General features: G+C 68.6%; 2 protein-coding genes across 7 annotated transcripts; both read left to right on the forward strand.

Annotated features, from left to right (window-relative positions):
• Window positions 1–3,000: 3,000 nt before the first annotated feature.
• Window positions 3,001–9,993, forward strand: MIB2 (MIB E3 ubiquitin protein ligase 2; the record flags this gene model as incomplete). 5 transcript variants are annotated; one of them, XM_079697797.1, is made up of 18 exons in its annotated part: window positions 3,001–3,247; window positions 3,339–3,510; window positions 4,681–4,787; window positions 4,896–5,090; window positions 5,250–5,392; window positions 5,495–5,602; window positions 6,592–6,696; window positions 6,780–6,942; window positions 7,024–7,157; window positions 7,263–7,411; window positions 7,496–7,652; window positions 7,745–7,905; window positions 8,008–8,134; window positions 8,228–8,461; window positions 8,881–9,059; window positions 9,144–9,331; window positions 9,430–9,537; window positions 9,636–9,993. In XM_079697797.1, the coding sequence occupies 18 exons, from the start codon at window positions 3,001–3,003 to the stop codon at window positions 9,977–9,979; spliced, it is 3,021 nt and encodes a 1,006-aa protein (XP_079553923.1). In that variant the 3' UTR covers window positions 9,980–9,993. The 5 variants fall into 5 exon arrangements, with proteins under 5 accessions (XP_079553923.1, XP_079553924.1, XP_079553925.1 ...); XM_079697798.1 differs by having other exon boundaries at window positions 9,430–9,495; window positions 9,668–9,993; XM_079697799.1 differs by having other exon boundaries at window positions 5,507–5,602; window positions 9,430–9,495; window positions 9,668–9,993.
• A 1,639-nt stretch (window positions 9,994–11,632) lies between these two features.
• Window positions 11,633–13,987, forward strand: MMP23B (matrix metallopeptidase 23B; the record flags this gene model as incomplete). Of its 2 annotated transcripts, none has more annotated exons than XM_079697646.1 (8): window positions 11,633–11,791; window positions 12,147–12,283; window positions 12,357–12,496; window positions 12,562–12,729; window positions 13,119–13,283; window positions 13,359–13,469; window positions 13,561–13,687; window positions 13,765–13,987. In XM_079697646.1, the coding sequence occupies 8 exons, from the start codon at window positions 11,633–11,635 to the stop codon at window positions 13,937–13,939; spliced, it is 1,182 nt and encodes a 393-aa protein (XP_079553772.1). In that variant the 3' UTR covers window positions 13,940–13,987. The 2 variants fall into 2 exon arrangements, with proteins under 2 accessions (XP_079553772.1, XP_079553773.1); XM_079697647.1 differs by having other exon boundaries at window positions 11,633–11,773.
• Window positions 13,988–14,701: the final 714 nt, after the last annotated feature.

Below are 14,701 nucleotides of genomic sequence, written 5' to 3' on the forward strand. Positions count from 1 at the left end.
CAGCGTGTCCATTTGGCTGTCCCCTGTGGGCCAGTGGGCTCCCGGGAGGGACATCCTTGGGGAGCAGGGAGGTTGCTGGCCAGCACTGGAGAGCTGTCTGGCTGTGCTCAAAATAGGGGAGTGAAGGCAGCAGGTGCTGGTCAGAGGCGCTTGTCATGACAGGCTGGACTTCCCCGGTGCCCTGGTGGAGCCACTGCTGGATGGGACTTGGTCCTGTTTTCCCACAGGCCCTGCTGGGCATCCTGCACCCCCTGTTTGTTCTCTGCTCATTCCCCTGAGGGCAGAGCCAGGCACTGGGCACACCTGCTATCCTGCTCAGGGTGTCCACTCCCTGTCCCGTCTTGGTGGAGATGGTTCTGCAGCCCATGGCCAGTGGGTCTGTAGGCCGCCAGGAGGGTGGGTGTGACAGCTGGCCAGGCAGGCTGAGGGGCTGGGCTCACAGGCAGAGGGCGTGCCACTGTGTCTGCAGAAGGACTACAGGGCCGGCTCGCGGGACTGGCGTCCTTTCCTGCCCCTTTGTCTCAGCGTAGGTTCTGGCCCTGCAGGTGGTGTGCCCCTTGCTAGCAGGGGTCTCTCGTTGGGCCTGTCTCCCCACACTGGTTTGGGTCTGTGGTTGCCTGGAATGAGGTCCAGTCTGACTGGCTCAACAGGAGCGCCTGGGAAGGGCGAGAGGCAGCTCAGCACTGCCCACGGGCCACGACCAATTCTGGAGGCTCCCGGCGGGGAGGAGGTCGTGTGCGATCTGGCTGAGGTTGGCAGCCTGGCGTGACGGGGCCTGTGCCCTAAGGGGCAGCGCCACTGCTAAGCCACTGGGCCACTGGCTCAGGCTGTGCTGCTCTGCCTGAGTCAGACACGTGTGGCAGCTGCTGATGGAGAGACACCGAGCAGGAGACCGAGGCCACACGTGAACGGCCCGCCCTGCGAGGTGGCGGCCCACAGGCCCTCAGCCCTCGTCTGGGGCTCACTGGCAGTGAAGAGCCACAGGCATTCTCGTGTGGCCTTGCTGTGGCGGGAAGGAAGGAGAAGCCCTGGTGCCCCATCTTATCAGGGGCCAGAGACCACAGAGGGGAGGGCGGCTGGAGGGCGGCAGGAGGCGGAGGCGGCATGGCCCCGGCGGGGGGGCAGCCGGCCAGGTGAATGAGCAGCGAGTGGTTTCCCTGAGGAGATTGGCCACTGGGTCTGGAAGGCACGTCCTTTTAGATCGTCCACCTGCGTCTGGAAGCCCTGGCGGTCTTGGGAGGGGTGAGGCAGGAGCGGTCACAGGCGCCTGCCCGGGAGGCAGGGGGACTTGCAGAAGCCGAACTGGCTGAGCAGTTCATGCTGCTGAGAATCTGAGGGTCCTTCACTTGGACCCTAGGCTGGGCATGGACCAGGAGCCTCGCCCTGTGGGCAGTGCCCCTCCCCTGCATGCCCTGTGCTGGCGCAGACCTCAAGGTGGGGCTGGGCAGAGGGTGGCCATCAGATGACCTGTGGGCTCAGGCCTGGGATTCTGAGTTTTGGGCTGGGGGGGGCGGGGTCCAGGTGGAGGGGTGATGCATGGTTTTCCTTGTTGCTGGCTAAGCTCTGGGCTGGCCTGGTGGCCTGTGGCTTCACTGGGCCACTGGGCGCTAACAGGCGCCAGCTGCACCCCAGCCAGCCTCAGGGTCTCCCTCTGGCATTCCAGGAGCTCTGCAGTGAGACTGCTGGGTGCCCCAGGCTAGCGTCTCCCCAGCCTCGGGGTCCCGATGCTACCTGAGAGAGCCCGCTCCACTGCAGAGGCTCAGTCTCCAGAGATGGAGCGGCGACTGCCCCCTCCAGTCCTGGAGCCCTGAGCCCTCTCCCGCATTAAGTCCTATTGGTTTAACATCTTAGGCGTTGTCCAAATCCATGTCGTAAGACAAATGTATTGAGGAATCACATATACAGGGAGGCCCAGGTCATAAGTGATCCAAGTTAGCAAAGTGAACATGCATATAATTGGCACCCAGATCAGGAAGTAGCATGTTCCCCCCAGGCCCAAGCCCCCCGTGACCGCCTCCGCCACTGTCTCCCTGACTCTAGTGCCCTGGATTTGTCTGTCCCGTTTGTGAACTTTCTATTGGTGGAATCAGGCACGTGGCTTCTTTCCTTGGACATGCGTTTGTGAGCTTTGCTGTGTGTAGTGCAGTGGTTTGTGCTCCCTTGGAGGTAAATCACGTGTCACGACCCAGTTCACCCTTGAGCACTTGGAGTGGGCGCTGCTGTGAACAACGCCACCTCCGTCAGGGCCTGCCTGGGGTGGCTGGGCGACGCTTCTCTGGAGAAGGACCACGCAGCACTGCCCACTGGGCTGTGGGTGGCATCAGACCCTGTGTGTGTTAGCTGCTGGGGGCACCTGTTCCAGCATTTTCCTGTTTTCTCTTGGGTTGTCTGCTTTGTGCATGAGATCTGCAGGCCCTCCTTCCACACTCCAGGTACAGGGCCTTTGTGGCGTATGTGTTGCTGCCTCTCCAGGCTTAAGTGCCGTCCAGCTTCTCAGTTGGCTACACAGAGAAAGTCTGCTTTCTTCGGAAAGTTTTATTGTCTTAACTTTCATGTTGATGTGTGCAATCCTGGTGGCCCCCTGTATGCCAGCCACCCAGAACCGGATCTGCTAGTGCGGGCAGACCCTCCTCCCAGCCGAGTCTTGCCCCCTGGCTCCCTGGGGACCTGCAGTACTGTCACCAGGATGGCCCCCACACTTCTGCTTCAGCACCCCACAGCGGCTGGCAGGCCCTTTCCAAAGAGGTGTCCCACCCTCCCTCCAGGACGGGCCCACCTCTGCTTTTGCAGCTGGTCTCCCGTGCTGCTGGCGGGTGGCCACGTGGGCCCCCTTTGGTCTCTACTTCACAGGCCCCCCCTCCAGCCCCAGGGCATTCCCCGTGTTCCACCCCACCCCCGTTCCCATCCATCTCTCCCTGGCAGCCCTCTCAGAACTGGTGCAAGCCCGTGTGGCCTTCTCGATGTGGCCTGAGGGTGCCCTCTGCCCACAGGTCTCCCACCATGGAGCCAGACCCCCAGGCGGGCGTGCAGGTGGGCATGCGCGTGGTGCGTGGCGTGGACTGGAAATGGGGCCAGCAGGACGGCGGCGAGGGCGGCGTGGGCACGGTGGTGGAGCTCGGCCGCCACGGCAGCCCTTCGACCCCCGACCGCACGGTGGTCGTGCAGTGGGACCACGGCACGCGCACCAACTACCGCGCGGGCTACCAGGGCGCGCATGACCTGCTGCTCTACGACAACGCCCAGATCGGTGCGCGGGCCCCCGGGGGCGGGGCTGGAGGGGGCGGGGCCGGGCAGAGGGGCGGGGCCGCGCGGCGCCCCTTGACGCTGCCCGCCCGCAGGCGTCCGCCACCCCAACATTATCTGCGACTGCTGCAAGAAGCACGGGCTGCGGGGCATGCGCTGGAAGTGCCGCGTCTGCTTCGACTACGATCTCTGCACGCAGTGCTACATGCACAACAAGCACGACCTGGCCCACGCCTTCGAGCGCTACGAGACGGCCCACTCGCGCCCGTGAGTTCCCCTGCCGCCCCCGGGTGTGGGCGCGGACCCGAGGGGGCCCCGGCGGCCCTGCGTCCTTCTCGCTTACGTCCAGGGCCTCGCAAGCGCACCTCTGACATCCGAGCAGCCTTGGTCTGGGAGGACTGGAGCTGCCTCCTGCTGGCCACTCCCCAGGGTACAGGTCGAGTCCTTCCTGAGCCATTTCCTGGAGGAGTGGCCAGGGTTGTGGTCACGCCGGGGGGCCTGGGCATTGACACCAGTCCCTACCCCCTGCGGAAGGCAACCGTGTCCACCGAGCAGGTCTGCGGAGGTGGGTGCTGTGAATGGGGCCTTCTCCGGTGTCCTGGTCCCCTCATAGAGCCAGGCTCCCCAGTGGTCCCCCAGTGCCGGCGTGGCCGGGGCACTGAGGGTGGCCTGCCTGGGGCGTGCTGCCGGCATCCGCAGCTGTGGAGGTGCTGTTGGCCTGGCTGGCAGGCTCCTTTGCTGTGGTCGGGGTGGGGGGGACCAGGCTGGGGAGGAGTCCACTGGGCTGGGTGGGGTGCCAGAGGTGCACTCCTGATCCCTGCACTGTTGCCCTCGCCTCCTTGACACCCCCCACACACGGAGGGGAGGGGTGTGCTCCGCGTCCCAGCCGCCCCTGGCCAGTGTGGGAGGCAGGATCAGCTGTCCGGGCGCCTCTGGCCAAGCCTGCCTTGCTCACTCTGCTTCCCACGTGCTGAGCTCCCCTGGGCCAGGCCGTGCGCTGAGCTCTGGGGTCAGCTCTAACGGGAGGCAGCAGGTCTGGTGTGACCGCACGTAGAGGGTGTGTGGTGAGGGTGGGCCTGGGGCGCCCTTCTCGCCTGACATCGTGAAAGGGCCCCCAGGGACTTCCCTGGCGGTCCAGTGGTCAGGACTCTGCACTGTCACTGCCGAGGGTGCAGGTTCAATCCCTGGTCTGGGAACTAAGATCCCACAAGCTGCATGGCGTGGCCAAATTGAAAAAAAAAAAGCAAGGACCTGGGCCGCAGCCCCACTCTAGGCCCAGAGTGTGGAGGGCACTGACCTGTGGCGCCAGCTGCTCCAGGGGGAGGGAGAGCCGGGCCTGGGAGCTGGCGGCGCCCCACCCTTCAGATTCTAGAGCCGGGGGCCTGCCCCATTGCATGGTTGTCCCCCACGGCCTGGGACCCACTCTCTCTCTCGTAGGGTCACGCTGAGCCCCCGCCAGGGCCTCCCAAGGATCCCATTAAGGGGCATCTTCCAGGGAGCGAAGGTGGTTCGGGGCCCCGACTGGGAGTGGGGTTCGCAGGATGGTGAGTGGGGGGCCTGGGTGGGAAGGTGGGGGCGGGGCTGCCACCGGCTGGCTATGGCTCATCCCCATGGCACAGGCTTAGTCTACTGGTGGGGCCACTGTCTCCCAGGAGGGGAAGGGAAGCCAGGCCGAGTGGTGGACATCCGTGGCTGGGATGTGGAGACGGGCCGGAGCGTGGCCAGCGTGACGTGGGCCGACGGCACCACCAACGTGTACCGCGTGGGCCACAAGGGCAAGGTGGACCTCAAGTGTGTGGGCGAGGCAGCCGGCGGCTTCTACTACAGGGACCATCTCCCGAGGCTCGGTACGGGCGGGCCCCACTGACACCCACCCAGTTTTTCTCTGTCCTGGCTGAGCCTCAGCGGCAGCCCTGGGCCAGGGGTGGCCTGTGAAGTCACTGAGGGGAGGGGAGGGGTGGGGGCGGAGGCACCCACCTGAGCTGGGCCTGCCACCTCGCCCCCAGGCAAGCCCGCAGAGCTGCAGCGCAGGGTGAGTGCTGATGGCCAGCCCTTCCAGCACGGGGACAAGGTCAAGTGTCTGCTGGATGCGGACATCCTGAGGGACATGCAGGAAGGCCACGGCGGATGGAACCCCCGGATGGCCAAGGTGAGCCGCCCCAACTGCCGAGTCCCCGTGCCCCCCTCCCCACATCCTCTGGACCCCCGCCCTCGTGCTCCACCTGGCCACAGCCTCCGTGACCCGCCGCAGTGTATCGGACAGATGGGCACCGTACACCGCATCACGGACCGTGGGGACGTGCGTGTGCAGTTCAGCCACAAGACCCGCTGGACCTTCCACCCTGGGGCTCTCACCAAGGTGCATGGGGGGCCGGGCTGAGCCCCTCTGCTCACTTCTGTACCCCTTTAACGTGCTGGCTTGGCCCTAGAGTGCCTCCCTCAGGCCCTGAGGAAGAGGGGAGGGCATGGTGGGGTCCAGAGGGGACTAGGTCCAGGGAGAGGGGACCCTGGTGTGCGGCACGGGGGTGGGGGCTGCGGGGAGCTTTTGGAAGCCGGGGCGGCAGGCCAGGCGCGAACATCTGTTCTGAGGGCCAGAGGGGCCTCTGCCGCCACAGGCAGGAGGTGGCGGGTTGGGCGTACTTTCTTAGGAGGGTGGGGTGGATCTTGGCCGGGTGGGTGTGGTGAGAGCTGCCTGGGAACAGTATCCCTTGGATGAGGGATGGAGGGGGTGGGAGGCAGCAGCGTGTCCAGTGATGGCACCTGGGTGGGGGCAGCGCCAGCACTCAGCTCTGGGACTGCTGGGGCGCATCTGCCTTCAAGGATGGGGGATGGTGGGGTCATAGGACAGGTGGTTTGTAGAGTGAGCTCTGTGCCCACGAGGGCAAGGACGAGGAGGGAGTTGCTAGGAAAGGTTTGAGGGTGAGGGAGGAGCAGTCCTGACCCCCTCCGTGCTGCTCCGGCCTGGCCCCCAGCCATCCTGTGGGACCCCCTCCCCCGAGCCAGGCTAGTCTGGTCTTGGCTGTGCTGCCCCCGCTCCCCCGTCAGTGTGCAGGGACAGGCCCACCCTGGCCTGCACACCCCCCCAGCTGGCTTCTGCCCCGTCTGGATGCTGATGTCTGTCGCCTCTCTGGCTGTCACCCGCATGGCTCTGAGGCTCGGCCACCAAGGGCTGCCCTGGTCACCCGTCGCCCCTATCGGGCCAGACCCTCTGGTTGTGCTTTCGGGCCGGGGCTGGGGTCCTGTCCAGGCCAGCCTGTCCTGTGGAGCTGGATGGGGGCACCTTCCTGCTCTACGACCCCAGGCAGCCACACCTGCGGGGGGCCCCTCACATGCTTCTCTGTCACTCAGCACAACTCCTGCTCGGTGGGTGAAGTTGTGCGGGTCATTGACGACCTCGACACGGTGAAGCGGCTGCAGGCCGGGCATGGCGAGTGGACAGATGACATGGCCCCCGTGAGTCCCTCACCCCTACCTCCCCACCCCCAGCTCCCTGGCCCCTGGGAGGCCCACCTGAGACCCCGCCCTCTCCCCACCAGGCTCTGGGCCACGTAGGGAGAGTCCTGAAGGTTTTCGCAGATGGGAACCTGGGTGTGCTGGTCAGCGGTAAGCTGTGGACCTTCAGCCCCTCCTGCCTGGTGGCCTACCGGCCTGAGGAGGACGCCAACCTGGACGTGGCCGAGCGCGCCCGGGAGAACAAAAGTGAGGGCAGCCACCGCGGGCGGCTGGTGGGGGACGGGGCCGCCCCTGGCCACCGCCGAACCTCAGCCCTGCCCTCCCCAGGCTCCCTGAGTGTCGTCCTGGACAAGCTTCGAGCCCAGAAGAGTGACCTGGAGCACCCGGGGAGGCTGGTGGTGGAGGTGGCCCTCGGCAACGTGGCCCGGGCTCTGGACCTGCTGCGGCGACACCCGGAGCAGGCAAGCTCCTGAGACCAGCCCCCGCCACCCCCACCCCTGCCCCGGCCCCGCCAGCCCCAGCGGGAGGGGCCGGGGCCAGGGGCTAACCCTCCGCCCTCCCGGCAGGTGGACACCAAGAACCATGGCAGGACCGCCCTGCAGGTGGCTGCCTACCTAGGCCAGGTGGAGCTGGTGCGGCTGCTGCTGCAGGCTCGGGCGGGCGTGGACCTGCCAGACGACGAGGGCAGCACGGCGCTGCACTACGCGGCACTGGGGTGAGGCCTGGCCGGGGCGCGGGGGGCCGGGCCCGCAGGTCCAGCCAGTGGGCACAGCGCCCCTCCTGCTTCCTCTCCCGCCAGGAACCAGCCCGAGGCCGCCCGGCTGCTCCTGAGCTCGGGTTGCGGGGCCAACACTCTTAACGGCGCCCGGAGCTCGGCGCTGCACGTGGCTGTGCAGAGGGGCTTCCTGGAGGTGGTGAGGGTCCTCTGTGAGCGCGGCTGTGACGTCAACCTGCCCGTGAGTGCTGGGTCCCCTGGCCCTATCCCTGGGGTCAAGGAGGCAGTGGCCAAGACCTTCTTGCCCAGTGACCACTGGCCCACCACCGGCAGGATGCCCATGCTGACACGCCCCTGCACTGTGCCATCTCGGCGGGCACTGGCGCCAGCGGCATCGTGGAGGTCCTCACCGAGGTGCCGGGCATCGATGTCACTGCCACCAACAGCCAAGGCTTCACCCTGCTGCACCATGCATCCCTCAAAGGCCACACGCTGTGAGTTGGGGGTGGACGCATAGCCAGAAGCCAGCTCCTGCTGTGCTGCTGGGCCGCTCTGGGGTGGCCCCTGACCCCAGATGCGTCTCCCTGCTCCCACAGAGCCGTCAGAAGGATTCTGGCGCGGGCCCGGCAGCTGGTGGACGCCAAGAAGGAGGATGGGTTCACGGCGCTGCACCTGGCCGCCCTGAACGACCACAGGGAGGTGGCCCAGGTTCTCATCCGAGAGGTGTGGATGCGGGGTCCTGGGCGGCCTGGGGGCCGGGGTGTCGGGGCCCACCGGGGTCCTCGGGCTGAGCCTGTGCCCCACCCCACCCCCCAGGGCCATTGTGACGTGAATGTTCGCAACCGTAAGCTCCAGTCCCCGCTGCACCTGGCTGTGCAGCAGGCCCACGTGGGGCTGGTGCCGCTGCTGGTGGACGCTGGCTGCAGCGTCAACGCCGAGGATGAGGAGGGGGACACAGCTCTGCATGTGGCGCTGCAGCGTCACCAGCTGCTGCCCCTGGCGACTGATGGGGCCGGGGGGGACCCAGGGGCCTTGCAGCTGCTGTCAAGGGTGAGGAAGCGTGACTCTGGGTGCTTGAGAGGTGGGCCGTGGCACCTGGCTGCAGACCCCCGTGTCCTCTGCCCACCTCCACCTTCGGGGAGAGCCCTGACCAGGCCCTCTCAGGGTGGGACAGCCCGGGCCACAGTGGTTTGCAGGTGTCTTCTGCGACCCCAGTCACCGCTGTGTGGCCAGTGTTCCTGAGATTCTGTGCTTCAGACCAGCCTGGGAAAGGGGGCGGGGTGCCGTGTGGGCGGGGGTCGTGTGTCAGGACCCGGCCCCTCTGCCGGCAGGGGCCTTTACCCGCCTGCCTCCGCCAGCTCCGGTGGTCTCGGGCGGGGCCCAGGCCTCTGAAGCCCGGTGCCAGCCAGGCTCCCTCCAGGCCAGCGTTCCCAGGCTCCCGCCCTCACGTCGTCTGTCCTGCCACCCAGCTACAGGCCTCGGGTCTTCCGGGCAGCACGGAGCTGACGGCGGGCGCGGCGGTCGCCTGCTTCTTGGCGCTGGAGGGCGCCGACCTGAGCTACGCCAACCACCGCGGCCGGAGCCCGCTGGACCTGGCAGCTGAGGGCCGCCTGCTCAAAGCCCTGCAGGGCTGTGCCCAGCGCTTCCGGTGAGCGGGCGGGGCCGGGGGCCGGGGGCGGGCCCGCCCCCGCCCGCAGTCCTGGGCCCTTTCAAGCCCCCTCTGCCCACGCAGGGAGCGGCAGGCTGGCGGCGGCGGGGGCGCGGCCCAGGGCCCAAGGCTGGCGCTCAGTGCCCCCAACACTGTTACCAACCTGCACGTCGCTGCGCCGTCCGGGCCCGAGGCCGCCGAGTGCCTGGTGTGTTCGGAGCTGGCGCTGTTGGTGCTGTTCTCGCCTTGCCAGCACCGCACGGTGTGTGAGGGTGAGTGCAGGGGGCAGGGGGCAGGGGGCAGGGGCGGGGCGGGCCGGGGGTGCGGCGACCAGGCTGGGGGGCCTCGCTCAGCCTGCGCTCCCCCGCAGAGTGCGCCCGCAGGATGAAGAAGTGCATCAGGTGCCAGGCGGTCATCGGCAAGAAGCTGCGCCCAGGTGGGGCTCGGCCCCCCCCCGCCCCCCACCCCCACCCCAGGTGTGGGCCGCTGCGCCTCGCCCCGCGGTTCACGGCTCCGTCCCCTGTCGTGGCTCCCGCTCCCACCCGCGGTTCTCCCCCAAGCCCCGGGCCTCCACAGCCCCTGCCTCTGACTGGGACCCCTTCCCGCAGACGGCACGGAGGTGGTCAGCGCTGCCCCCGCCCCCGGCCCACCGCGGCAGCTGGTGGAGGAGCTGCAGAGCCGCTACCGGCAGATGGAGGAGCGCATCACCTGCCCCATCTGCATCGACAGCCACATCCGCCTCGTGTTCCAGTGCGGTCACGGCGCCTGCGCGCCCTGCGGCGCTGCGCTCAGCGCCTGCCCCATCTGCCGCCAGCCCATCCGCGACCGCATCCAGATCTTCGTGTAGCCCGCGCCCCCTGCCTCGTTCCGGGGCCACGCCCCGCGACCGCCTTCGCAAGCCCCTACTCTGTATTTTATAAAAAGATTAACGGACTTTGCGCCTGGTTGCTTGCCTGGGGCGGGGCCGTGGGTCCCCCACCCCGGCCCATCCCGACCTGGCCCCCTTCCGCCGTTGGCCCAGCGCTGGGCTCTGCGCTTCGGCCAGAGGCCCCGCCTGGCCCCTCCCGACCTGCGTGTCCTGCTCTTCTTCCCAGGACTCAGGGGTCCAGAGTCCTGCCAGGATCCCGGTCTCTGGGCCAGAAAGGACGGGGCCCAGGCTCGCGGTGTCGCCCAAGAGCCCTGGTTGGACCGAAGCCCCAGCAGCGCCTCCTCCCTGCGCTTGGGGCGGGCTGTGGAGACGAGAGACTTTGGCCGGAGGAGAACCCGGTCTCGTGGCGGGCTGTGCAGTCCTGGCTAAGCGGGGAGTTGGGCGAGGCCTCTGATTCAAGCCAGAAGCCCCGGCAGGGTTTCAGGACCACTGAGTGTGGGAGGTGGAACACGGACCTGGGGAGTAAGGCAGAGCATAGGACAGGGAAGGTCGGTTTGTCGGCGTAAACGCTTAGCCATCGGGGCGGCGGGCACTGCCCTGGTCTGGGCCCCGCGGCCGGGCGCTTTCCAAGAACCACCGAAATGCTCCCCCGGAGCCTCAAGGCTGCCAGCCAGCCACTTGGCGCTGACCCCGCTGGCCCGGCGCGCCACTGTCACTCTGGGCTCAAGGCCTGGGTGGAGAACGGGGAGGGCCAGCCCCCCTCCCCCCCCCCCCCCCGCGCCGCCTCTGACTCGGCCCAGCCCCCACCCCATCTCCCCTCCCCCCGGCCGCTCCGCCCTGGCGGGAGGCCCGTCCGCCCAGGATCCCGGTTCCCCAAGCCCAGAGGCGCCCTCGCCTACATCCCGCCTGGCTCAGCTCCTCTGTGAGGCATGGCCTGAAAGCCGTCCCGTGGAGTCTTCTGCCCCCAGGACACCCGGTCCCCCAGCCCCAACCCAGGATCCTTCAGACTTCGGCCTTGCGCGCGCTCGGCAGGCAGCGCCTGGTGGGGATTCCTGCGGCGCACCCCGCCCCCCGCCCCTTGTGCGCTGTCCCTGTCACCCTCCATGGGTCCTTCCGCTGGCCCCTGCAGGTCCCCTCCCTCCTGGCACCCCAAGCCTTGCTCCGCAGGCGCCTCCTTCTCCCTCTTCCTCAGCCCGATACTCACTTGCCACGTCCCCTCCCGTCGCATCCCTCCCCTCTCGCGGGGTCCCTGTCAACCAGCGCCTGCAGGGGACGTGTCCCGAGCTGGCCAGGATGGAGGTCCCACTGCCGGGTCTCATCCGGTGTCCAGGGGAACTCCGTTTGGGAGAAAAGCTGCCAAGTCAGTCAACTCCCAGCGAGTTTGGGGACTCGGCTGACCACTCCTGCCTAAGCCCAAGCCCCCGGTGTCCGTCCCTTCCCTGGCGTCCGGGGCCCTCCTCGCAACACCCACCCCCACCCCCGACAAGTGACCCCGCCCAGTTGGCCCTGCCCAGGCCACCGCCACCGACCCACAGGCCCGGGTCCCCGCACCCCAGGCTGGAGGTGTCGGGGGTGCTCCCGACAGCAGGCGGCCAGCTGGTTCCCTTCGGGGCAGCCGCGCGCCCTCCCCCTCAGGGCTGTAACCCGAGCCGCCGCCGCCGCGCTGCCCCGCCGCCTGAGCCCCGACAGCGAGTCCGCAGGCGCCATGGGCCACGGGGCCTGCGTCCCCTCAGCGGCGTCGGGGGCCCACGACCGGGCCCGCCTGCTCGGAGCCGTGCTGGGCGCGCTGTGCCTCCTCCCCACGCTCGTGCTGCTGGCCCGGCCGGGGGCCCTGGGGAACCGGCCCGTGGCGAGCACAGCGCAGGTGAGAGCGGGCGCGGGAGCGGGCGCGGGAGCGGGCGGGTTGGCCCCGGCTGCGCGTCCGGGCCTGAGTCGGCGAGTCCGTGTCCGTTGATGGGGGGGCGGGGGGCAGCATCTGCCGGCAGCTCCGCCCACTCCGACCTGGCCTGTTTTTAGTAACGTTTTTCTTTCTGGCTCTTAAGTAGCCCTGGCTCGGGGTGGAAAACCAGAAAATGCCGAAAGACAAAAAGAGAGTCCCTCCCTGGAGAGAGCGCCAGCGCTCCCTGGAGCGCGCGCCCTCTCGTCCTTCGAGGCCCTTTTCCTCGCGGCTTGGGGACAGTCCCTGCTGCCTCCCCACGGGGCACTTGCTTCCCTCGAAGGGAGACGCTGTGCCCCCGACCGCGGGTGTGCTCGCCACCCCAAGCCTTGGCCCGCCGCACCCCCCGGCGCCCCGCAGACGCCGCTACACGCTGACCCCGACCCGGCTGCGCTGGGACCACTTCAACCTCACATACAGGTGCGACCCTGGCCCTGGAGGTGGGGGGCCGGTGCTGCCTGGCTGCCACCCCTGACCATGACTCCCACCCCAGGATCCTCTCTTTCCCGAGGAACCTGCTCAGCCCCAGAGAGACCCGGCGGGGCCTGGCCGCCGCCTTCCGCATGTGGAGTGACGTGTCCCCCTTCAGCTTCCGCGAGGTGGCCCCTGAGCAGCCCAGCGACCTCCGCATAGGTGGGCGCCGTGCCCCCAGTCCCCGCCCCGCCCCAAGGCCCCCTTTCAGCCCCGTGCTCCTGCAGGCTTCTACCCGGTCAACCACACGGACTGCCTGGTCTCCCCGATGCACCACTGCTTCGACGGCCCCACGGGCGAGCTGGCCCACGCCTTCTTCCCCCCGCACGGCGGCATCCACTTTGACGATAGCGAGTACTGGGTCCTGGGCCCCACACGCTACAGCTGGAAGAAAGGTGACGCCGGCCTGGCCTCCCGTGGGGCCCTCGCACCACGGCGGGTACAGCGGGAGGGCTTTGTGGGGGTCATGGCTGGGATTTGGGATCAGGGAGGCGGGCAGGGGCAGGCTGGGAGGAGGCCGTAAGCCTGGGTTCCGGGAGCCCTGAAGCCCCCTCCCCCCACACCGCTGGAGCCCGAGCTGGAGCTGCATTCCTGGGGGCCAGCTCACCGCCTTGCCAGCCTGGAACACTCTTATCTTCCCACGGCTGCCCGAGGGAGGCTCCCGGCACTGCAGCAGCTGTTCGGGCCTCGGGGGCAAGGCCGGCGGGCGGGCGGGGGTGGGGGTGGGGGTGGGGGGCGGCGGAGGGCTGGGCCGGGTCCCGGGCGCTGACCGGCGGGCCCGCAGGCGTGTGGCTCACCGACCTGGTGCACGTAGCGGCCCACGAGATCGGCCACGCGCTGGGCCTGATGCACTCCCAGCACGGCCGGGCGCTCATGCACCTCAACGCCACGCTGCGTGGCTGGAAGGCGCTGTCGCAGGACGAGCTGTGGGGGCTGCACCGGCTCTACGGTGAGTGCGGGGTCGTAGCGGGCGGGGCCAGGGGCCGGGGCGGGCGGGCCCTGAGGCCAGGCTGCCCCCCTGCAGGCTGCCTGGACCGGCTGTTCGTGTGCGCGTCCTGGGCGCGGAGGGGTTTCTGCGACGCCCGCCAGAGGCTCATGAAGAGGCTGTGTCCCAGCAGCTGCGACTTCTGCTACGGTGAGCTTGGGTGTCAGGCACCGGCCTGCGTCTGTCTGGCCAGGGCGCCGGGTACTGATGTGGCCTCTGCCCCCCCACCCCGTACGAGCAGAGTTCCCCTTCCCCACGGTGGCTGCCACCGCGCCGCCCCCCAGGACCAAAACCCGGCTGGTGCCCGAGGGCAGGAATGTGACCTTCCGCTGCGGCCAGAAGATCCTCCACAAGAAAGGCAAAGTGTAGTGAGTGACCCTGCCTGGGCACCCGAGGGTGGGCGGGGGGCTCGGGGACCCTGCCCAGCCCTCCACCCTCCCCGCAGCTGGTACAAGGACCAGGAGCCCCTGGAGTTCTCCTACCCCGGCTACCTGGCGCTGGGCGACGCGCACCTGAGCATCATCGCCAACGCCATCAACGAGGGCACCTACACGTGCGTGGTGCGCCGGCGGCAGCACGTGCTCAGCACCTACTCCTGGCGCGTCCGCCTGCGGAGCTGAGCGCCGCCCGCAGGGCTGAGGATGCTGATAAAGCACTTTCTCTCTCAAGTCTCCTGGCCCTTTCTTGGGAGGGTGGGCGGCCAGTCTTGGCCCACGGGGTGCAGAGCCTGCAGCCAGTTCCTTGCAGGGAGGATGCCGTCCACAGAGACAGGCCGAGAGGGGCTTCTCCAGGCCGGGCCTGGAACAGTGGGTAACCCGAGGCCCAGGTGCCAGCAGCATCACCAGGGCCAGCGCACTGAGCCAGTGGGGCCGGGGGTCTCGCGTGGGCTCAGGGCTGGGAAGGGGGTGGGCCCTGTGGCTGCAAGGCCTCCCTGAAGGGAGTGGGGTGAGCGGGGGCGGCATGGTGGGGGGAGGCTGGGGGCGCCCGCAGGAGGAACTAGCTCAGTGCAGCTGGGGGCCCCGGGCAGTGACAAGTCCCCTTCTGCCCAAGCGACACCCTGTCCAGCCAGCCCAGTAGCTAGAGGACTTGCGGGCTGCAAAGAGCTGAGCCCACAGAGATTGCCTTTCACCCCTCCCTCCTTGAGTGTAGGGGCTGGGGCTCCCCCCCGGGAGGCCCAGGACCCAGCACAGGACCAGCCACTTAAAGAAGGAAATGCCAGGGCCTCCCTGGTGGCGCAGTGGTTGAGAGTCCGCCTGCCGATGCAGGGGATACGGGTTCGTGCCCCGGTCTGGGAGGATCCCATATGCCGCGGAGCGGCTGGGCCCGTGAGCCATGGCTGCTGAGCCTGCGCATCCGGAGCCTGTGCTCCGCAACGGGAGAGG

This window comes from Hyperoodon ampullatus (assembly GCF_949752795.1).
Source record: "Hyperoodon ampullatus genome assembly, chromosome: 2".
Classification (NCBI taxonomy): domain Eukaryota; kingdom Metazoa; phylum Chordata; class Mammalia; order Artiodactyla; family Ziphiidae; genus Hyperoodon; species Hyperoodon ampullatus.